The sequence below is a fragment of the Gallinula chloropus genome (genome assembly GCF_964237585.1).
Source record: "Gallinula chloropus genome assembly, chromosome: 2".
NCBI lineage: Eukaryota > Metazoa > Chordata > Aves > Gruiformes > Rallidae > Gallinula > Gallinula chloropus.
In genome coordinates, this window is record NC_140086.1 from 145,893,241 (window position 1) to 145,917,033 (window position 23,793).

The 23,793-nt window shown below is 38.3% G+C and overlaps 1 protein-coding gene across 1 annotated transcript; it reads right to left on the reverse strand.

Moving 5' to 3' along the window:
* Positions 1–371: 371 nt before the first annotated feature.
* LOC311188869 (protein adenylyltransferase SelO-like) lies at positions 372–23,676 on the reverse strand (the record flags this gene model as incomplete). Its single annotated transcript, XM_084260418.1, has 19 exons — positions 372–1,037; positions 1,346–1,425; positions 6,490–6,533; positions 7,408–7,487; positions 10,494–10,586; positions 10,678–10,759; positions 10,847–10,891; positions 11,517–11,646; positions 12,754–12,837; positions 13,563–13,635; positions 14,257–14,326; positions 15,901–15,988; positions 16,683–16,750; positions 20,703–20,801; positions 20,901–20,957; positions 21,060–21,124; positions 21,869–21,997; positions 22,225–22,343; positions 23,472–23,676. 19 exons carry the CDS (start codon positions 23,674–23,676, stop codon positions 915–917), a joined length of 1,734 nt encoding a protein of 577 aa, XP_084116544.1. The 3' UTR covers positions 372–914.
* Between the last annotated feature and the right edge of the window lie 117 nt (positions 23,677–23,793).

Below are 23,793 nucleotides of genomic sequence, written 5' to 3' on the forward strand. Positions count from 1 at the left end.
GTAACGACCCAGGACTCAAAGGCTAGTCTGTCTCTGTTACTCAGAGGACTTCTGCATAACAGCTTCAGCTGAATTGGCAATACTTTCCCTGCAAGATCCTTGTTAGTCCCTTACGGCATCAGGTGGCTGGATACAAAAGGTATATGGAGTGAGATAGATACTTCCAAGACAGTCCTTTGTCATGTCCAAACAGTTTCTCAAGTTTCTCAAAGCACTGGATGCATGCACCAACCATCTTTGTACTACTATCAAAAGTGATACACTTTAAAAGAGCAGTGAGCGTGCTCAATGGGCACCCGACTCTGGCAAAGACACCAAAACTTGGTTTTGGGCAAGTCACTCCAAGACAGACATCTTTGCTCAATGGGTAACTGAATCTCCTTTACGTTTTTGTTGGCAGTTTAATGGGACAAAACAAAGTCACTAAGAGAAAAGGTGGCCAAGGCTAAGTGTAAGATGATCCTCTGTTCCAACTCTGGAAAGGACTTGGGAACATTTATGTCTTCAGAATGCAATTACACCTGAACAGCGTGTAACAGCAAGGAGAACGTTGATCAGAATACTGTATGGTTCAACCCAGCTTGCAGGGATTTTACATCTCCCAGCCATTAAGAGTTCTGAGAGGGTGAGTGGTGACCGTTTGGCAGAACTTAAATATTGAGACTCAAATTATGCACAGCTGAATCTGAAGGGCAGAGTTAGAAACACCAATGTAATTTGCTGATGCAACCAGACATAGTGGTCCATTTCTTTAATCTTTATATAAACTTTGGGAAGACCTTGCCTTGCCTAGCAGAGAAGCTCGTCCAGTCCACCATGTCGAAGGCAGAGAAGCTCCTGTGGCTTGATCCATCATTCCTATTTGAAGGCCTGACCTTCATCCTGGATTGTTTTCTGGCTTGCTCAGATTTCTCTCAGGAGGAGCAGCTTACTCTAAGGTCCTTGGCCCAAGCTGGGGGGCGCAGCGAGTAGCCTGCCTTCTCTGCAGCCTGCTGTTTCTGGAAGGGATGTTGTAAAATCTGCTGCAGGAGATGAACCTGAAAGCAATTCAAATGGGAATGTTTTCATAAGGAATGTTTTCCTGTAAACAAGAGTCTCTGCCACTTCACATATTATGCATCTTCCCAGCTCCAAAAACTATCCACGAGTTGCTTACTATTATTACTACAACTATTAATACAGTTGCTACTATTCATGTTATAATCAATACTATTAATAGTTTTGATAATATTTTAATAGTAAGTGGTGTTGGATATTACAATGGTGGTCATAGGGTAAACACAACTCCGTTAACAATGATGCCAATTATTAATAAATGTGTCAAGAAATAAGGAAGCAATTTTACCTCTGAGAAATCATTCAAATTAGCTTTTTGCACTGCTGATTCTGCCATCCAATTCCTCAGTATGTATCTAGGATTAACAGCTGAAACCAAAAGTAAATCGTGTTAAATTTAGTTAGACATATTCAACTAAAGCAAAGCACAGTCACTGGAACACATCACTGAAATCTTCAAGGTTTAATTTGCAGATCAAGGAAAAAATGCATAAAGAGGAAAGGGAATTAATTAATTTTATGAGCCTAGGCTTCCTGTTGGAAAGTGCGTTTCAACGTTGGACATGATAAATATTCATATTATTTAATCTACAAAGGAATTATTGAGACATTCATTAAAATATATATACTTAGATAGTCCTTCTTCTATATCATATGCCAGGTTTGGTCATAAATGCCTTCAATATTGGATTGCAGCTGTATTTTTTAGGAACTACTTTTTCAACTTTGGTGTTCCTTTGAATTTCCTGCGGGGGGACGGGGGTGGTGTCCCCAGTTTTTTCCACAACTGTCTGCTGTATCTTCCTGGAAACACCCATGGCAGCTGCACTGCTGCTCTGGCATGGTCCTGACTGATTGCTTCTAATTAGCGGTAAGGAGATTGTAGGGATGTTGGACACACAACTGATGAGTTAGTAACCCTGGCTGTATCTTACAGGACAGCAACTAACAACTTACAAAAGGAGGTCTGTCAGAGGGTGTGCTGGGGACAATTCTCTAAGCACACGTGGCTTCCATTACCAATTTTCTAGTAGATAATGTCAACACAACTCTTCTTTTTGCTCTGCAATTAAAGCCTAGGATTCTGCTTCCTAAAGTTTTCCCTTTAATGATCAAACAATGTTACAGATTAATTGTAACACACATTTCAAGCTTGCATTGTAAGTCTTAATTTGCCACTTGTCTGCATATTTTCCCAAATTCAGTAACTGATTATTACCTGAAGAGATCAATCAGTGATACCAGGGGCATTATCGCCCATGGACTTGAAACCAAAAGTCTGTGATTCATGGACATACCACAAACTTCACCTGTTCCTTCTCTCATCACTGATGTCCCAGTAGCTTTTATATTAATACATGTTAGTTCAAGCCTCACATTTTATATATTTATTTTTTTTAAAAAAAATCATGTGGTTTTATAAAATATTCTTGTATATACCTTTACAACATATTTGAGAGAGGCTATCAGGGAAAGCAGGGTATTCATCAAAATCAGCACCCCAATTTCCCTCTACTCAATTCCTCTAATAAATTTGCTATAATCTTATTTACAAATATTAAATTTATTAGGAGGAGGGTAATCAGAAACAGTATTTTAGATAAAACCATCAATCTCAATATTGTTGCATGTCCCAGTTCACTCTGATCTTGCATCTCCTTGTACTGCTTTGCCTGCTTGCAAACGTAACTTGTTTATCCCAGCTGACTCCCCAGACACTTGATGTCTCTCTGAAGAGCGGTGACTGGCCCCTCCTAAGGTTTTGTGGCCAGACATTCACAGGACTGTATTTGTATTTAATGGGTCCTGATGCAGAATTAGTGCCTAACGCAGCGAACAGACTTCTCCAATAAGCGCTGCTTCCAAAAAGCACCAGTTAACCTGCTCCCAGACTAGAATTTACTGAAGCTACACTGGAACAGCGCTGGTACCAATAGTTTATGTATGACAAACCAACTACATTCTTTGGAACTGAATGACAGCCATTTTAAACTGCAAGATTTTACACACAGCAGCATTACCCAAAGGGTCTTTTGTTATTCAGTTAAGTGAAGGACACCAACAGCAACTCCCTCTGCTCTAGGTGCTGAAGTCTGACTCCTGTTCCTGCCAGGAGAGAGAGGGTGGGGCCCTCTTCCAAAACCAGAACATGGGCTGAAACCAGAAACACCTCAGGTGGCACTGCCACTTCGTCCTTTACAAAAGCTGCCCAGGTAATGGAACAACATTCCGGCACCATGTCCAGGTGGCAACTTGCATGAGAACAAAGGCAAAGGAGGGCACCCAGGCACTTCTTTTTCACATCACCACTGTGCTTTGTGTGCTTACACAGGTCAAACAAAAGCCAATAAATACAAGTAGCAATTTGGAACCCGGATAACCTCTACAGAGTGATAGCAACACCCTGCCCTGGCTGCTAAAGTAATAGTGCCTTCCCACTCGGCAAAGCCATTTGCTCTGGCCAAGTCTATGATTTAATCCAGTAAATGGGTTTTCAATAGCAAAGTGTGATAACAATATAAGAAGAATATTTAAAAGGTGGAGAAGTTAATCTCTGACTCATACAAAAAATGATAATTCACATTAAAATCACGACTCCAGTTAGCAGAAGAATATTTGTCCCAGAAATATATTCTTAACAATTGCAAATTGACAAGTTTCACAGTGGTGTTAAAAATATCCGTAATTAACACAAGTGACAAGATAATTATGAAAGAGTAAGACAAGCCAGATAAGAAAGGGAAAAAGCAGAAGAAATCTTGTGCCCTTATGAGCATTTTATGATCTGGTCTACAATTAATTTTTTGCACTTTTGTGAAGAAATACAATTATAGATTTGATTTGGGACTTGGACTGTCAAAACTTTTTGATCAACACTTAGACAGTACAAGATAAAGTGCTACTAGTACCTAGAAAGTAAAGAAAGAATGAAAACATAAAGATAATGAATAAGTGATCAACTTCAAATGCTTCAAGGTAATGCACTTCGATAAGTGAGATATTTTCTACACTTACTAATCATGAGGGAAAGGTGATGAATAATAAGGTGTTAATGGCATATACTCAAGGTCAGTCCATACTAAAGACAAAACTTATCTTGTAGGAATCTAGATAGAGATGTGCAACAGTTTTGTCTTTGACATGAAATGCTGGATAAAAACGTACAGTTGACTGAGGTGAGACGGGTTTCTGCTGCAAGTTGTACTGAGAAGGGACAGCTGTTACAAGCAAATACTTAAACAGCCCCAAAAAATTGTAAATAGACCACAAGGGCAATCTAAAGGATCTATTTAAATGTGTAGATGTAAAAGAGAGCAACAGCAAAAGTCTGTAAGAAACTTCAGTCATACTGCAATATGGAGCAGCCAGCAAAAATGTAACCAGATTTATTGATTTTAAAAGAAAAAATAAACTTTAAATAAAACAGTAATGAATTAACATTGGCAGCCTATTAAAAATTTCTACAGCTCTGCAGAAATACCAAAATACAAATAGTAAACCAAACCTTTCTTCTCAGTAACTGTTTTCGTATTAACTTGCTAATTCATAAAATTATAAGAATTGTTCTTAGAAACAGAAATAGCCTTGCTTAGGAAATGTGGATGCAAACTTGAAGGCCCATGTGATGACAAACGGTGCCCTATGTAGTTATTACTATCTTATTACTGAAAGCCAGCACTGCCTCCTGCCATTTCCCTATTAAATCAATTAAAGGTTTTGAAGAAAGCAGCCAATCAATAGCTAACAAAAGAGCAGAGCCATCTCCATTAGAAACGAGAATAAAACACCCTGCAAAGCAGTGTCACAATGAACCTTGTAATACCACTGCAGAATTTTATCAGGTCCTCTATTTCCTTCATTTCCTCTTGGCCAGACGCTTTCAGATGCTCATTGCCTTGTATAGGCAAATTTCACAAATTTAAGCCAGCTCACTGCAGATCTGAGTAGTTCTCAGAATTTCATATCCACTGTTTCTGCTGTGCCCGACACCACAATGCAGCACCTCTACCATTCTGAATTTAGAGTAACTTAGAAAATCAAAGTACCTGCCTTTGACTTCCATGACTAGACAGTTCTCTCACAAGGCAGAATTTTCTTTTCTCCAGGTGCAGAAAAAAAAGAAAGTGTGTGCTTATCAGAAACCTGAATTGTATATAACATGTAGAAAGGATTTGGACATATTTAACACCCAGACAAACCTTAGTCCACTGAGCCAGTTGTACTACAGGCTGCCTATCAGAACCTTTCCTGGTGTTATCAAAGCTCATCACCAGAGAAGAATAACGTTCTTCTGAGCAATGCAATGGCTTATTTACAGACTGCTAAAGGAAGGAAGTACAGATCAAGGCAAAGATGTTGCTTGCACTCAGGAAAAGCAGATACAGAAGAGGAAAGGCATCTCTTGCAATAAAGTAAAATTCTAGGGGCCCTTACAGGGAGCACCCTACGTTGCAGTGAAGTTACAACTCGGGGAGCAGGCAGAGCACATTCATTTCAGAACACTAAGGTGAAGTCCCACTTAAAACACAACCAGATACAGACAACCATGTTCATATGGGCCAATAATTCTTAAGGTCTTAAAGAAATCAAAAGGGAAAAAAAATGACTCAGGTCCACAACCACTAAAGCATTGAACAAGCTGGAGGCCTGGTCTCTGCTGAGCCACCAAATGGAAACTGTTAATAAAGGGGGTAAAAAAATTAAGATAAAAATAAATATAAAAAGGTAAAGGTAAACAAAAAATAGAGAAAAATAAAGAAGCATAAAGGAGGATTAATATGGAATCAATCACAGCTGGACAGCTGAGGTGGATTGCTTCAATGTCTATATTCACATACAGTGTGATACAGGTCAGATCAGCCTTGTGTATCCTGATAGGAAGCCTTCTCCATGAGGTCTTCATCACTTTTGATTTCAGTCACCCAAAATATGAACAGACATGTGCTCTGTCATTCCCAACCAGCAGAATCTAGAGAAGAGCCCCTTGGACTAGTAGTTGCAAGGCATTTCACAGATCTCACGCTCTCAGGCCTCAGTCAACTGATACAACCTGACTGTATTCACAAAAGAAAGGGGTTGCCTTCTTCATAAACACAATTAAATTAAGAATTTTAATAATATTTTTAAGGAAGGGAAGTGGAGGAAACAAGTCTCATTGTAGCCCAGGAACTTATTACTTAGCTTATGTAAAGTGTACATATATATTTGCAGGTGTAGCCATACACTCACGGCAAGAGTCTAATCGCAAGGGTGGCTGAAACCAGAGATAGGCACAGTGAATGCACAGTGTTACAAGACTTGCAGCAGTGTAATGAGAATTCCTCCTCTTCAGAAAACCAGTACATTTTAGTTCTCCTCAAAAGGAAAAAGAACCTACGTAAATAGATAGCTGCCATCTCCAAGCATATGGTTACTATGGATTGTTTTACTCACTTGTCATTCTTGTTCTCCTCTGGGTGTCCGAATCACTCTTGTTACTATTCATAAAAAACAAACCAAAAGAAGAAAAAAGAAAGTGCTTTAGCTAATGAAGGTTATGTTTATTTTTTTTTAGAAATATTTTACTTGCATTAAAATCATTGTGTTCTGCTTTTGTGTTCATTGGAAGCAGGAGTGGATCTCTAAGAACACTTGGACTTGGAAAAAGCTGCACAATTTCCTGTAGGTTTTGTATCTTATGCTGATTTTTTTCCTTCAGAATTGCATTTACTGACTAAAGTTTCGGAGTATCTGATCCACACTTATTTTCACTACGATCAAGCAGCTGTGCAGCCCATAGATGGCTAAGCAAGACATGTTACATTCTGTATTGATTTAAGACAAAAGAATTGGTAGGAAGTTCTAGCACGGGTGTCCCCACCTATGCAACACCAGGGGTTTCCAAACACAGTCTGTGTAGTCACAGCTGTTCAGCTTCCACCCCCATCATCTTAAAGCAGTATTATTACATAGTAAAAAATACACATATTACCAGTAATGAAACACTATTTGTTCCTGTGTATTGCAAAGCCTGTTTGTGATTCTTCATCTGAATCTGTAGGACTGGTATTTTAACCAAAATTATCAACCAAAGCAATCTAATCAGTTGCTCAATGAAGGACAAAAAATACAGATCAATCCTTCTATATAAGTTTTAGGTACTTGTGTGTCAGACTAGAACTACAATAGTAATTATTATGGAATTTAGCACAGTCTAGAATCATAGAGACAAAAAAGGCGTATGAAGCCGTGTTTGGGCCAGTTTACCACACCCACTAAATATTATGGAAAATCACTGCAGATTCAAGTCACCTGCTTCTGGTGAAAACACATCTGGGGTCATTGCTACATTTGAAACTACATCAAACTTACCAATTTAATCTCAAGAGGTACATAGCAACCCATTCTGAAAATAACTGATGTTTGCCCAGATCCTGGAGTGCCCAGAACTCCTAAACAGAAAGCAACAGTTCATGGGGGGTAATCAGAATTTTGTTCCTGTTAAGCAAAACCCAAAGGAAGCAAATAAATATTAAAAAGATTTAAGAGGGAAACATATGATGATCCTTCAAGGGATTTTCTCCCAAAAATTTCTACTAGTATCTTTTCCTCTGTATGTAAGTTATTTCTTTTTGCTGGCACCATACATCCATATTAATCCACCTCTGATATGGCAAATTCTACCTAAACACCTCAGTACTTCACACCTATTTTTCCATTGCTTATTGTTTTATTTTTTAGGCTACATAAGTACAAGTTTTACTCTGCTCTGAGTTTTGTACATGGATCAGATGTATTTGTAGAGACTTCTTTATTTTCCTAAACTGTGGAAGTAAAATACATTGACAAAGAAAGATACATTGTAGAGAAAAAGGGCTACAGGGACAGGAGAAGACTGAGAAGAATAGAGGCAGTAAGAGAAGAAGTGAGAAGAGACAGAACTTGGAAAGGGCAAACAGAAAGAAACCAGAGCTTGAGGTTACTGCCATCAGTGTTGGACAGCAATCACAACCTTGCCTTCCCTGGCTGACTGCACTGAACGAACAGCTGCTTCCTATTGCTCAGTTGAGAGAAAGTAGCCAAAGCTCACAGACAGAAAATGAACTTCAGAGAAAGAACAGATTAGAAAGAAATGGACACAGATAAAAGGAGGTAAACAGCAGATATACAAGGGGGGTGGGGGGGGGGAAGGGTGGGGAGGGGCAATACTTAAGTAAGGGAAACTAAAAGCAAGAACAAAAAGTTTGGATGACATCTGTAGAGGTTTTTAAAATGAATGGGAGCAAAAATATAATGAAAACCACATTTAGATATAAAAATGAGTTAAAATTACAGAAGTGACTAAGAGCTGAGGGTCAGGCAGGTGGGTAACAGGTGAGTGTGGGAGACAAGCATTTGTTCTTTTGTTCAAAGATGTGCCAGGTTTGGCTGCTTTATGAGGAATTTCCAGTTAATACTAAATGTAAGAACTCCAGCAGTGTTTCCAAAGGATTCTAGCATTTTAGATCAATTTTGGTATGCAGACAAAAAAACCCCACACAAGTGATCTCCAAAACAATATGAGAACTTAGTTTGCTACTGATAAAGTACTAGTGTGAAAAAACAGCAAGTTGAAACCAATTTCTTGAAGAAGAACCCAAAACTTTTTACCACCATACAATTATACCTGTTTTACCACATCAGTTTTGGAACTCAGACCCTGTGGGCTAAATCATTTCATTGTATGGATTAAAAATCCCAACCAACCAACCAATCAACCAACCAAAGTCAACTGCTGTTGACCTCCAAGTGAAGGCTGGAAATTACCAGTAGCAGGGTCACAACTCCACCACAATCATTAGCTTTTCAGCCTGCACCTTCAGACAAGGGGAGATGGAGTTGCCATAAAAGCCACTGCAGCAGTAGCCTGAGAGCAGCTCCGTACCGCATGAGCGTGGCTTCCATTCGTCCTAGTGCACTATTGTAGGCCACCAAGAAATGGAAAAATCCCTTGTGTTCTAAGCCAGGAATATATTCTCTTACAAACACACCCATCCTCTTACCACCCCCCTCTGTATAAATGATCAATCCCAAAGCTACAACACTTGGTATTTTTATTGCTTATCACTAGAAAATCTTAACTTTTTAACTATTACTGGCTTCAAGCCCATAGAAAATGTTGGTTAGACTTTGTGCTTAACAGAAGAAAACAAGGAAAAACAGATAACTTGGCCAAAATCACTTAATTATCTAGGACACAACTAGAAAAAAAGCAGTATCTCCTCATTTTCATTCTGTGCTTTACATACAGCCATTCTGCTCCCTAATACCACCTTAGAAGTCCATCTGCTCTCATTTTAAATGAGATTCAAAGCCAAACAGAAGTAAGTCAGGCGTAGGGGAACGGCAATGAAGTTTCCCAAGCAAAGTGAACAACACACCTTACGTGGAGAAGGCACTGTATTGGAGGAGGGGGGGCAAAGAAAAAAAATTTGGCTCTTGCAAAAAGGTTTCCTATTTTTTTTTCCAGATCAGGTACTGAGAGGCTTGCTTTTCAGAACTTTCCCTCTGCTTTTTATCCAGTTTTTACTAGCCGAGCGCCTCACTCCAGTTCAGGCATTTCAGCTATAGATCCACTTCTAAAGATTGCACTATATCCAGATAAGGATATTCTTGTCTCTTATATGGCTATACTCAGTCCTGAAGAATGTTTAGGCTGTGTTTGCAACAACACAGGACAGAATAGCAGGGTGAGCAGGACACAGTAACAAAATGTATTCTTATGCTTTAAACTAAATTTAGAACCAAACTTGTGCCCAAGGCAGGGCAGAGGCCACTCTGGGCTGAGATTTTAGCATGAGTTTATGACAAGATGGGATTTCATCAAGACAAGCTGATGGGCCTGAGAGCAGAGGTTTAGGCCACTTGGTAAACCCACATTAGGAATAGTTTGGTTTACCCAAGGTTGAAGCTTTCCTTATGAGCCCTGTCCAACTTCACTTGTGTCTTATGAAATACTACCAGAAGGTTTTCTTAAACAAAACAAAAACAAAAGAAATAAAGAAAGAAAAGAAAAGGAAAAAAAAAAAAAAGAGGGGAGGGGAGAGAAGGTGGAGAAAAGTGCTTCCTAACAGTCCCATATTAAATGTGAAGGAAATCACATTCTCACTTGTGTATAAATATTTATGACTACTCACACAGGACCTGTACCAGAGGCTGAAAATCTGACTTCAGCACTCTTCATTAACATATCTTTCATCATCACTCTTCATTACTGTATCCTTCATTACCAGACAGACTTAACATGGGGTGGTAGCGTGACACATATTTATTAGTCTCCCTGTCCCTTAGTAATGCCACAATGACACGTTTGCCAGACAAATCATGGCTTGAGACATCCCTGTTATACCAGGGTTATGTCCAACTCTATTACTCATTTTATATTAAGTATTCCTAAAATCGGGTGCTTGTATTAATACCTCAGGGATATGGAGCTCCTTTAACTGGTCTGCAGTGATCTCACTGAGCTGTCGAAACGTCATTGTAAAATCTGCCTTCGTCTCTTCCATAAGCTAGTGAAAAAAGATACTTCTATCAGTGCTTTTCAAGTATGGGATGTATCATTTTGGATGCTTACCAACAAAATCAGCAAAGCAAACTCACTTTTAGGAGGAAAGCAATCAAATAGTTGTCATCCTCATTCTCCCCAAGTAGACCCAATTTTATTTTGAATAGTTCTGTGAGACTGAAAATAGTAACAAAGTAAGGAACTCATTATGTAATAGAATTTATAGCACTGTGGCTGAAAGGTTTGAGTGCTGGAACTGCGTACCGCATGTGATAGCGCTCACCATACCCCCCCAAAATCTGGGAAGCTCTGCAAAAAAAAAAAAGAAACATCAAATTCTGTGGAACTAAAATACTACTGTGAGCACAATCCTGCTGTACACTAAATAATGAAGACTTCTGTCTGATACCTCACAAACATCATATTCTGAAACAAGTGGGATCTGTAGTGGGAATAAGACTGAGGAGAAACATTTTAACAGGCCTCAAACACATAAATAGCTGTTGCAAAGAACTAAAATACAATGGTTTTCATTTTCATATTGACTGAGAAGTCATGAGTTTAAACTGCACAAAAGAAGATTGCTATTAGGAATCCTTATGACAGGATATTAAAATAGTACCTCATAACTTCAGGAGGATGCATGGTCTTCATAGGTAAGTATCCTAAAGAACAAGCTAGATGTACTTAGAGAACTAGAGGCAAAGGCCTTACCTTAGCAAACAGAGAATGGACCACACAATTAATTATGACAATAGAAATCTTTCTTCCCTCCCTCCAATCTTATTCTAGCCAGTAATTAATTCAGAATCAATTTCCATTTAGAAAAAAATATTTAAAAGCTAATCACTTTTTTTTCTATGCATATGGTGATTAGAGGGTCTCCCATCATACTAGTTCTTTTAAGCATTAAGATATTTTAAGGATTACTTACAGCTGCTTTTGTCTGGGATCCAATAAAGGTTTTAGAGCTTGTAACAGCTTGCTGAGATTAAACAGCCCAACATTTGCCTGGTTTCCTATTTTATACCTCCCTTCATCATCAGATGTGTTTGGAACAAAATCTGTTTCAAACAAAACATTACTTTTCCACAGTAGCATAATTACAATAAACAACAAATGTTAAGATATTGAAGTGCATTGATTTTTATACTTACATAGCAAACTAATAAAAGCCCTAAAGTTACTAAATATTTAAAATCCTACAGTGAATTTCCTCAAGATCTATCACTTGCAAATCTAAGAAATACATCCTTCACACACCAGTTCCCACATGTCACAAGTTGGCATCAGTCCGATGGTGGGAGGTGGGAAGCAATTGCCTTTGCAATTTGCCCCTACCCCTTTTTCTTCCCTTCACTTATTCACCTGTCATTATCTCAAACCATGAGCTGCTGCTTATCTTTGCTATGCCAATTCTCTCCCCCAGCCTGCAGCAGGGGATGGGACACATGGATGAAAGACAACATGTAAACAAGTGACTGGTGGGTCCTTAATTTGCAGACTGTGGTCAACCCACCATATAGAGAAAAAACTAAAACCAGAAAAAACCTTTTTTATCAATACAATAGAAATGATATAGTATTTATTCTCGTGGCATTTCCTTAGTTTGAAGCAGGAGACTCACAAAACCAGCTAGCAAGTAACCTGGTTTTGAAGCTTACTCAGATGCAACCTCTAAACAATAATCTAATAATACCCACATAGTGGACCTCTACCTGTCAGTCGCAGATTGACTGAGCTCATGCTTTCCAAGAAAGGTTGCAATGACTGGGTAGGTTTGATTTCTTCCATTATATGTATTAGTTGCTGTGATTACAAAGCTAGAGCACGATGCCTGTAATGTTATTGTAATACATGCAGTTTTTAGTGTTCTAGGTTTCTGTTGTAGCATCTATTCAATTGATGAAGTTCAACTGGAAACATTCTCATGAAAATGGGTTTAATAGTAACATTTCATTAATAAGACTTTTAGTACTGGAAGTGCAACCTGTATAGTGTATCATAAAACTGCACACTGACAAAATTGTTTCTTCTAAAACTCAAAAAAAATGCACATGCATGTTATTTTCCTATTAATAATGTTATAGAAACTACATAAATGAATATAAGTAATTTAGTTTAAGTAAAAAAAAAAAAAAAAAAGAATTAAAAACAGGTGTTATACTCACTTGGGTTGTAGGAGTCCATAAATCCAAATGGACCATAATCTATTGTTACAGATAATAAACTGAAGTTATCTGTATTGCACACACCTACAATTTAACAAGGAGAAACAAAAGTTAAAATTTTTACCTGAACCTTGTAGTCTCCTGAAAAAATCCCATGAAATAGATACATTGAATCTAGAGAACTATGGAGCAATTACCTTCCAGAAATCAGACTCTGGAAAATAAACTTGTCCCTCTTCCTCTTGATCTGACGTGTTTTAAGTACGAAGATGAGTAACTGTTTGCTACATTATCTTGCAGCTGGTTTCTATACCTAGGTGGCACTGTTTCCTTTCCCTTTCAGTGCTGCACAGACCGAAACAGCATCTTGCGAATTGGTCACCCCTTGCAAGTTGACTTGGTGCTGTATTAGCAAGACTATTTTATTTTTCATAATATAAATGTGAAACAAAAGAGGACAGCACTGTGTCCTAAACGCTACAAAAGGCCAGGTTTATGTATGGATGCATCAAATTCAGAGTAATTGAACTTAAGTATGACATGAATATATGATCTTTGTACATCAGGCTATTAGGAGAATTCTACGACTTCTTGCTCCTGTCAGATACAGTCAGCTTTGAAAGACCAGAAACTCTCACCAAAAGTTCCTAAAGCTGTCATGAAAAAACCTTGCATTAGAATGCATCACAGATACTGTGGTAGATGGAGAAATGAGAACTAAAGAACAAAGTGACAAATAAAAGCCATCGTTAAGTGTGTGACTAAAAAGAGTCACTCTTGTAAAGTCAGTGCCATCTACAGCAGCTTACCATGTGCAAACCCCACAGACATCCACAGTGCCATCAGGTCTGCAGTCTCTGACACCACCGTAGAGAAAAACTCCTAAAATCACATACATCTTTTACTTCAAGTCCTCTGAATCAGGAATATGGAATACAATAAATAACATGAACATTTGATTCACTTCAGAAATACATCATACATTCTATTTTTAAATGCGTATATCTGTCTGTCAGGAGTTTTCCATTTATATTCTAAATGATGTGACTGCACAACAACCTTATCCAGCAAAGACTATAGTTGAATAAGTACATACAGATGTTCTAAAAGAAAATAAAAAGTCAAAAAAAGAAATAAATACACTATACTAGTGTATTACTAGTAGTATAAATTACATTTCCACTAGAAAAAGCTTAATTCATCATTTCATGTCCACTGCTCACTTAAAATCTGAGCAGTAAGAGAACAATAAAGTAACAGAAAATGGAAGCTTCCCCATGAACATTTCCAAAATGAAAAGTGGTGAAGAATGTTCGTATTTGATTTTAAAAAAAACTTCAAGGAGGAGGTTTTTGGTGAGAAGAATTAACAAGCTTTCACTATTAAACCTGGAAGCTTATTTCAAATTTTAAAACCTTTTAAAACTTGAAAGTTTGAAAAGCTTTGTATAATTTTTGTTCACACATTAGTGGAAAACCAAATTTACTTTTAAAAAAGACTTACCAGATATCTATTTGAATCATTCATCGCTATTGATGGAAAATGTTCCTGGATGATAAAGTCTAGCAATCTTCTGTAATAGGAGACGCAGAACTCATTAAACAGAACTGGTACTTTTAGAACTGAACATTCAAAATTCTCATTTTCAAACAGCTAAATGCTGATTTACAGCTTGCTGCAAACACTTATTAGAAAGCTCAATCTATTTTTTCCAGTGAGCCTTGGGTTAAGCCCTTTCAAATGCTTAGAGATAAAAGCTAAGGTTCCAATCAATATTCCCACATGTTAAACTTCAAGAGCACACCAGGATCTGGTTTCACATGCAGTAATATAGATTTTTTAGGAAAAAAAATATGTTTCTTTATCCAGAAAAAAATGAAACATATGATTACAAGGAATAATTCTACATCAGAATTCTCACAAAGAAAATTTATGGCTGAATTCCTACGAAGTAGGGTGACTTACCCTTGCCCAGAACAGTAGCACATATTCCTACAGGCTTGAGAAATTCATATACGTGCATTAAAAACTGTGGTGCCTGACAGATGCATATCTTTGCAGATCTAAAGCTTTAAAGTAGAGTGGCTGGCATTTAGTATGTTTAGGAGCTCACTGTAGGACCCTTCTGTGGTCAGAGCCAGCTAGGGCCACTGGCACAGGGAGCTGTAAGCACCAGCTTACAGGGGTTGGCAGCCTGGGCAAGGGTGGACCTGGGCAAAGGTTGGACCTGGGCAAGGGCTGTGCGGCTGCGCACACAAGATTTTACCTTCTAATCAGGTTGTTGGAACAAACCACTGAACTCCACTCAAACTGTGATGATTTTCTAGAGTAACTAGCACTCTGAGCTTCACAAGTGTGTCCAACATACTGCCTCTGAATTTTAGCTGGTTGCTCCAAGACACCCTCTTTCAGGAGGACCTTCTCTGAGAAGGTATCATAGTCATGCTAGCCTTGGCCTTCTTTTGGCCACTCTTTCTGAGGCCCCCTCCAAAACAGCCAAGGAGGAGTAGTCTATTTTGCATGAGTACAAAGTGATCTTTACCTCCTCCTTAAATCCAATAGGTTGCAAATACTTCAACCAAAAAAAAAAACCCCCCAAAAAAACCAAAACAAAGCTTAAATTTGGTTCCTTAATTCAGACTTTCAGTTTTACAACTAAAATCTGCTGTGAGATTTAAAAAAAAAAAACAAACCAAAAAAACAACATAGAGTGATGGGGGAAGTCAAATTGCCAGGTTGGGTGGGGTCTTGAGCAGTCTGATCTAGTAAGAGGTGTCCCTGCCTGTGTGGAACTTGATGATCTTCGAGGTCCCTTTCAGCCCTAATGGTTCTATGATTCTGTGGAGTTGAATTATCAGTTACTGCAATGTAAAAGTGATGGTATGAGCTCTTGCTCATTTTTAAGCACCCCAGCACAATTTCTATTGCTCCTGAGTAGAAAGGACCAACTTTTAAATATTTACAGTAGCCCTTCCAATTTTTCATGCTAATTGCTTGGCACACACACAAAAAAAAGCACTTTGTCTTTCTAAATTATGCAACCTTCATTTTTAAAGCATTTGTCTAAATTCCAACTGTATATGTGCATTCTAACATCTTGGGTTGGTAAGAAAACTAATATAGTTACTATGAAGATTAAATTCAAACCTTTGTAAGTCCAGTTCCCCAGAATGAGCTAAGATTTCCAAGGATCCTATACGAAACCATGATTTGGCAACACGTAGCACTACTGCACCTTAAACACAGACACACATGTTTAAATGTAAACAGAGTACCAGCAAAAAACAATAGTTCCATACTAAAAGCTGTCATGTGTTGTTTCTACAGATGCAGAATTTATATATGCATAGTTAAACTAGTATTTTTTGCAAGCATGATCAATGCATAACAGATGAGTATGTTTACCACAGATACTTTTAATGATAAAGCTTCATTTGCTATACCAGCAAACACAGGCAAAATTCCAGTACTGCATTAATACCAGAGTTACTCCAGAGATGCCAGTAACAAAGTCAAATCCAACATAAATAGATTTTTTCCCCATGCTGTGCCACCCCATTCTATTCAGAGCAGTTGTAGGTGACATAGCAATGGCACAGCCACAGTACATTCCCACTGTCCTAGCACTGCTATCAGAACAATGGAAGATTTCCCTAGTTTTCAGTATCACTTTTGTAATGGCAAGTGAAAATAAAAATGGCATCCCTACAACACATGCACCACGATCACAGGAGACCTGTTCATAGGGCCTCATTTCTTTAACAAGATATATTCCAGACTGGTTTTCTCAGGAGAGGTTTTACATCTTAATTGAAACTAAGCCTATTTAGTACTTTTTATTACACATATAGGACATATTCAAATTCATTTTTGCAACGGACAATTAAGTTACAGTGCTTTAATCTATTATTTTGAAATGTGTTCATTACCTCTTTCCTTCTTAATATTTCCATTGTAAAACTGGTCTCTCCACACATCATCATCACTCACTACTAAGCTGTAACAGATAAGAAATGAACATTAAGAAGCTATCTCAGGAAAAAATAATTTACAATGAAGATCAGGTCATATTTGATATAACTTTATTTCTTTCATATAAAGAAAGGTCTTTATGCTGGCATAACAAATGACACAGGCAAACAGTAAGCTGAGGCTTGCCAAGCTTCGTTAACTGCATTTATTTTTGCATTTATTTTTGTATTATACAATGCTGTCCAATTTCCATTATTCACACTGTTCTTGGGGAGGGGGTTGCATTCAAAAAGCACTGCATTCATTTGGAACCTTGGCAATCAATTAGTGTGATCATAACATCAAATAAGTCACAATTTCCCTGAGGATCACAGGGAAATCGGAACCCTAACTGTTGCATTAGGTGGAGGTTGCCCTTTATGTGAGCCAAAGTTGTCTCAGGAACTTCAGGGACAGATCTGTGACCCTTAGTAATCAGGAATTCTTCAAATGGTACCAATACACAAAAAAGGCGTAATTTTGATGACACATTATAATTATCCCTTTCTTCTTCACTGCTACTTGTACTTGGATTTTTAAAAACAATCTCTTCCTTCCATTTGCCTTGAAATTCTGCCCATCCTATAAATGTTCATGTTTATCCAACTAATGAGATTGACTACTTGGATCAACTTTGCTCGCTTCGAAATGTTTCACAAATTACATTCATTTTACAAAATAATATATGTCATTTCACTGTATTTTCTATTATATCAGGAAAAAAAATTAAATCCACCTTCACAAACTATGCAAGGGCATCATATACCCCTCAGGTTAACGTGTATGAAGTTTTCTCTCCAAAGCAACTGAGATTACACTGGCAATCCAGCAGAGGTAATGCTTGGTGGCCTCTGCTGAAAGAGGTGGTGTTCCCCTCCACTGGCACAGAGAACTTCTTGTTCAGGGGTCTTTCTCTTTGCTTCCTGATAGGTAGCTATTATGCAGTTTAAGATTACACAGAAGACAGAACAAAACTTTCCCTGGCGATACTCAGAAAAGGCAAAGAGGTAAACCTAATATTCCATTCATAAATATGACTGAAGGGTCACAGAATTAAAGCAGCTCCCAGGTTTTAAATTTCAGGAGTTCTGGTTTTACATACTTTAGCATCAAAATTATAGAAATACTTTAGTTGGACCAAAAATGTGCGGTATACACATCAACATGTACCAAAAAATAATGAGAAGTGTGATTTGTCTGTGTTCTTACACTCTGCAGTTGCTTGCAACAGTAACTGTGGCTTCAAAACTGTATTGTTATTATATTCAGTACTTTTGAAGGTTATCTAGTAGCTATCCAAACTGAATGTTCTCTTCTAACTGCAAAGAACAGGCAGTGAATTGTTCCAGTAGGAGGGAAAATTGTGTCAGAAAATCTATCTGCTCCTGTTACTGGAGCTGTACTGATATACAAGCAACCTTAGGAATTTTTTTTTTCAAAAAGAGACTCTTTTGGAAACAATTATATGTGGTTGGTATGGTTTTAGGTGTGGGTGCAAAAAGTAATGACCTAAATGAGATGGAAGAAGAAAAACTTAATCCTTTGAGACAAACAAAAACATGCAAAAACCAGGGAACGAACCAGACACTAACAAAACAGTGTGCATATCAGAGCACTGAGGGAGATGAGTCAGAATGCTATTAAATTTTACTGTTTTCAAGAGACCTCTGCCAAACAAGCTGTTTCTTTTTGGCCCTGTAAGTCTTAGCAGGCTCTCTGCAAAAATTCCTGAAGAATACCAGCACTAATCTTATTACTGACAAAAAAAAATCCATGGGGGCATCATTTGGTTAGTTACTAATACAAGTTAATGGATGGGCAATGCTTAAGAGCTGGCCAGATAGTGGAGCAGCCACATGAAGATAAATACAATCCCACTATAAAAATACTTTTAAAATGGTCCCTGCAGTTGGTAAGTACCATTACGTGTGAGAAGGCCGCAGGAGATGTATACACTCAACCACAGGAAATGGAGCGCTGAAATTGCTCTTACATCAGAGAAGCTGGAACAGCATTTACAGAAGGATGAACAGATTAGATCCTTCCCTACCCCTGGCTCTAGCTTAAGGGCTGGACTTTACACTCCCAAGTGCTCTGCTTACTGTTTTGCCTGAACACCAAGCCCTATGCAAGGGCCACTATGCATATTGGCTCGATTTTTTGACCCAATGCATAACGCAGCTAACTGGCAGTCCCAGTAGGTGACTAAAATGGTACCATATGAAGAAGTGTTCTTTATCTGGCAGTACAGTCGTAAAATGTAACACCCCATTGGGAACACAGTAATTGAAATTAATAGAGCAAACCAACCTGCTGGGTGTTCTGGGATAAGCCTTTCCCACACACTTACGCCAAGACTTGACAAGACCTCTGTAAGTGCATCCCACCAGCCTCAGTGCAACAGCTCCCCATTGAGAAGAATATGGATATCAGCTGGGTTTTTTTCCAAATGAAGTCTTGCAAACAGTCTGGAGAGCTTGTACAGCAGTTAAGAGAGCCAGGCATTTAACCAATTTGCCAGCAGAGAACTAAAGCACACTGTGTACTTGACAGAATTTCTGCACAGTTAAGGAGTAATTTCATATTGGTTTTGCACTGAACAATTTGTTGAGACGACAGCAAAGAAAGGCTATAACCTTGCCAGATGCTTTCCTGCTGATATTCAGACAGATTTAAAGTTCTGCATTAACAGCCAACAGCAAAGGGTCCCAAGGTGAAGTCAGTGAGTAAACCATCAAAAATGTCATTTACAAACACTGCACTTCAGCAGAGCGAATGTGTTGGAATTAATTCCAAAGAGACTTGCAGACGCTTTGCAAATACAGACACCAAGCCATGTGGCAGCTGACTACAGGCCTTTGCCACAGAACAATTATTTTCCTTAAAGCTTGAAATACCAGAGTACCGACATGAGACTATTTGGAACACAGAATTAACTTGACATTTTAAACAAGATGATCTGAAAAATTCAGGTTACTTCATTCTGAGAAAATCATCCAAAATGAGTGAATGTGTTAGTCGTCTTCGGTTCAAACACAACTAATTTTTTTCTTTATTATTATTATTTTTTATGAAATCTCCCTCTCTGGTCAAGAGGTATTTGCAGAAACAAGGAACTGAGAGCAGCTATCTATATTCAGTATTACCTCCAATGCTAGCATCTATTTATCTGACTGACAATTTTTCTTACCAATCTTAAAAATTGAAACTAGGTGACTATGACAATACAGAAATAGCCACTTTCAACATTTTTCTACTTGGCCTGATTCTAGAAAAACTCATCCAAATGCTTAACTTTAATGTAATAAAAGACTCATTTATTAACCATGTAAAATATATGAATAGATTCATTGATCACCCACATATATTGAAGGTTTTATTATTTGCAGAGTATGAATCTAGTCCTGCTTTTGTTGCAAACCTTTTGGTGGGCAACAAAGGACAGAACAATTTTAATTAATAAAATTTAATATTAATTAAAATTAATAAAAGGAAGAAAGCCTTGATTGCAGTATCATAAAAGCTGGAGAGGGGATTTAGTGTCAGATATAATCACTCAGTCAACGTTCCACTTTACACTTTCCTTACAAAATGAACCAGAGTTCAAATTAAAGTAATTCAGTTAAGACAGTCATACAAGTGAACACCAGCTGTGGACCAGAAGACACAGATAATACAAAATATCTTATTTAAACAAAGTAGTACTTGAAAGCATACAAAAGACAAAAGTGAATGGATTAATTGCTGGAGCTCATTATTACTGCAAAGTTTTATCCAAAAATCTTTGAAACCAGAGGGATGTATTTTGTTCTGATCGCATACGTATGAAAAGATCTGTCCTCTGGGAAACTAACTCTCCTGCTTTACTGATGCTCCATGAAACTCAGTCACAAAATTAACTGTAAATTAGGATGCTGTGGAAAAGAAAAGGAAAATACCTAGCGGCTCTGCTTGTAGGAATTCCGAGATAATGCATGGCTTCGCTACACAAAAATTCTCGCACAGAAGAGCGAAGCACAGCCCTTCCATCACCATTCCTATGGAGAAGAGAGAAATAAGAAATAGGTTATCAAATCAAATCAAATTTCAAAAGGAAAACATCCAGGTTTAGTGTACCTAGATTAACTACAACTCACCTGGAGTATGGAGTCTTTCCTGACCCCTTTAACTGTAGTTCCCACCTCTCACCGTGCCTGCAAAAATACCATTAGCATTTCTAAAAGTACACCTTGGGCTATGCATGGATCAGCTAAATAGAATATAGAGTTGAAATAATCACTTAAAAAAAGTCACACCTGTTTGTATATACTCCGAGCAAGTGGGCTCTTCCATCACCCAGCTGACCTGCCCAGCTACCAAACTGGCAAAAATTAAGATCCAAGTTATTTTCTTCTATGATTTGTAGCAGTCATACTTGCAACAGTATATTTCACATGTAGGCTCTCTGTGAGCTACACAACCTAATGACACATTTTCTCAGGTAGTCATTACCACATTGATCCCTAAAGCTGCATTTCCACACTCATACCAATGATGAATCAAAAAACCACAGAAAAGGAATAACACCAGTAATCCCTATTTTTAACTCTACCTTGCAGCTATGATGTGCAGCTACAGCCCTGCCTCTTTTGTATAATGAGCTTTTAAACTGACACAGCTTGTAATTATTTTTTTAAATTGGAAATTACAAATCAAATTCTACCATTCTGTTCCATGAAAAAGCTTATTCATTTCAATGCAACTTAACTCTCAGCAATTGTGGTATTGCAGTGAGGCTCCATCCTTCTTCACTCTGAGCTGATAACATCTATCATGAATCAGAGCTTGTCAGGCTGCAGGGGTGCTAAGCAGACTCTGCAGCTAACAGAAGTTAAAAAGATAATTTGCTTCTGGCATAAACAGAAGCAGAGAAAGACATGGTACCATGAAAGAATATCATAGCTCTCTTCCATCTTCATTTACAAACAAATTCACCATCAAAGTGTTCTTAAGTGTTCATATACTCACAGGCTCATATGGTCATACACTTACAGATATTATCAAGGTATAACTCACATGAAAAGTCCTATGTAATTCCACCTGGAAGAACAAGTGCCATAGTTACCTGATGACCCCCATACCTATGGGCCAATGGGACAGACCCAAATATCACTTTCCCACCACTGACGAACTGAAGAAAATCAGATGTTCCTTTGACAGATATATCAAGATCCAAAATATTTTCAAGAACTTCCTGCAGAAAAAAAAATACAGATGGTACTTGAACACGATCAAAGTTTCAGTGGCAATGGATGTGTTTTCTCTAAAGACTTCAGTATTAAAGGACGTCTTATGTTTTAAATGTTCAATTTTTTAAAGCATATATTGATAAGAAGCTAGCATAAGAATATTAAAATATATTTTAGTACACACATTAATAATTTCTACTAATTAGAGAAGAACAAAAAAATAATAGCCAACCTTTGAAACAGCTACAAGACGAACTCTAGATTTAAAAGGTGTAGGATGGACAACTGAAAAAATGCAGTTTCTCACATTACGGACATAATTTTCCTGGATCACATCAATTGGAAAAGGATCTGTAAACACAAAACAGACAAGAAGTATTAAAAAAAAAGTCATATTATTCTTAATACCTTTCCTCTTAAATCAAAATACTTCAGAAACATGTAAAACCCAACTCTTTACCACAGCGTATATTAAGCCTGCATGAAAAAACCCTGATAAATTCAGGGGTTTATTCTGTCTGGGATTGTGGAAAAGGACTGAATTGTGCAGTTGAAAAAAACTGGTGGGCATGATAGTTTTGCGATTAGACCTGACTCAGGGCAGTTTTATATTTCACGTAATTATATGCAACTCTAAAAGACATTTGCATGAGACAGAAATGTTCAGTGAACAATGTAATGCAACAGATAAAAGTCACTGTGCACCCATAGCTGTGGTACAGTCATGATCACCAAGTAATATAAGAAACCAGCTTGAAGTCTTCTCTGAGTAACGTAAACAGCGAACAAAAGGGTCAGAAGATACAGTTCCTGCTGCAGCATGTGTACTCAAAGATGTGCTCTGCTCTTCCTTCAGACCTACTCTGTCCTGTGACCCATGGTAACAGAGGACAAATATTGTTTTAGAGCAGTGGACTAATACTATGTGTTTTAACATCTTTACTGAGCTTTTTTTCAACAATCTTACAATTTGGTGTTAAAGTCTCAGCACCTCAAAGCCACTGTTTGTAAGAACTGTAAGTTAGTTAGCATCTCTGGAGACTTGCTGTTAGCCATGTTTCTCAATACCTCTAATGACAAATCCTGTTATAGCCAGCTGCCACAAGATTTATCACTGATTATTATTTCTTAATGCTCTCAAGTAATTGTATGACCTGAAGAAATGATTTCTGCAATGTTATCGTATAAATTAGCTTTATTATTACAGGCAATTCTGCATGCCCGAGAGCTATGCCGCCTCGTGTACTTCAAATCACATGTCAGGTTATCAATTCTGCACTAACACATAATTGGGACACACATGTCTCTGTGTTATAAATTGCTAATATAAAAAGAGAAGAACCCCCCACCTCCTTATGGCAAATCTAGTTTAACTCTAAAAGCATCAAGTTTTTGACTGTATATAAGGCCTTTGCTCAGTTACTGCTTTAGCGGCTGGTGCAGCCGACCAAGCGAAAACATCCAGGTGGCGGGGCGTACCTAGGAGGCTCTCCGAGGAGAGGGGCCAGGCGCAGAGGTCAGCCGCCCCCCGCTGCCGCCGGCAGTGCCCCGGCTCAGGCTGTGAGGCGTTGGGGCCGAAAGGAGCCGGGCAGAGCCCGCGGGAAGCACACAGCGGGGGTGGGTGCCCGGCCCCGGCCCCGCAGGCCCAGGCCAGCCAGGTGGCCAGCCAGCGGTGCCACCACATGTCCCCCACCTCTCGCCTTCGCCAAATCACGTAAGGAAACGGCTTGAAGCCTCCCTCCTCTCAAAACTCCAACCCAACAACAACCCTGCTCCCTTATCTCTTCACAGAGACTTCGGG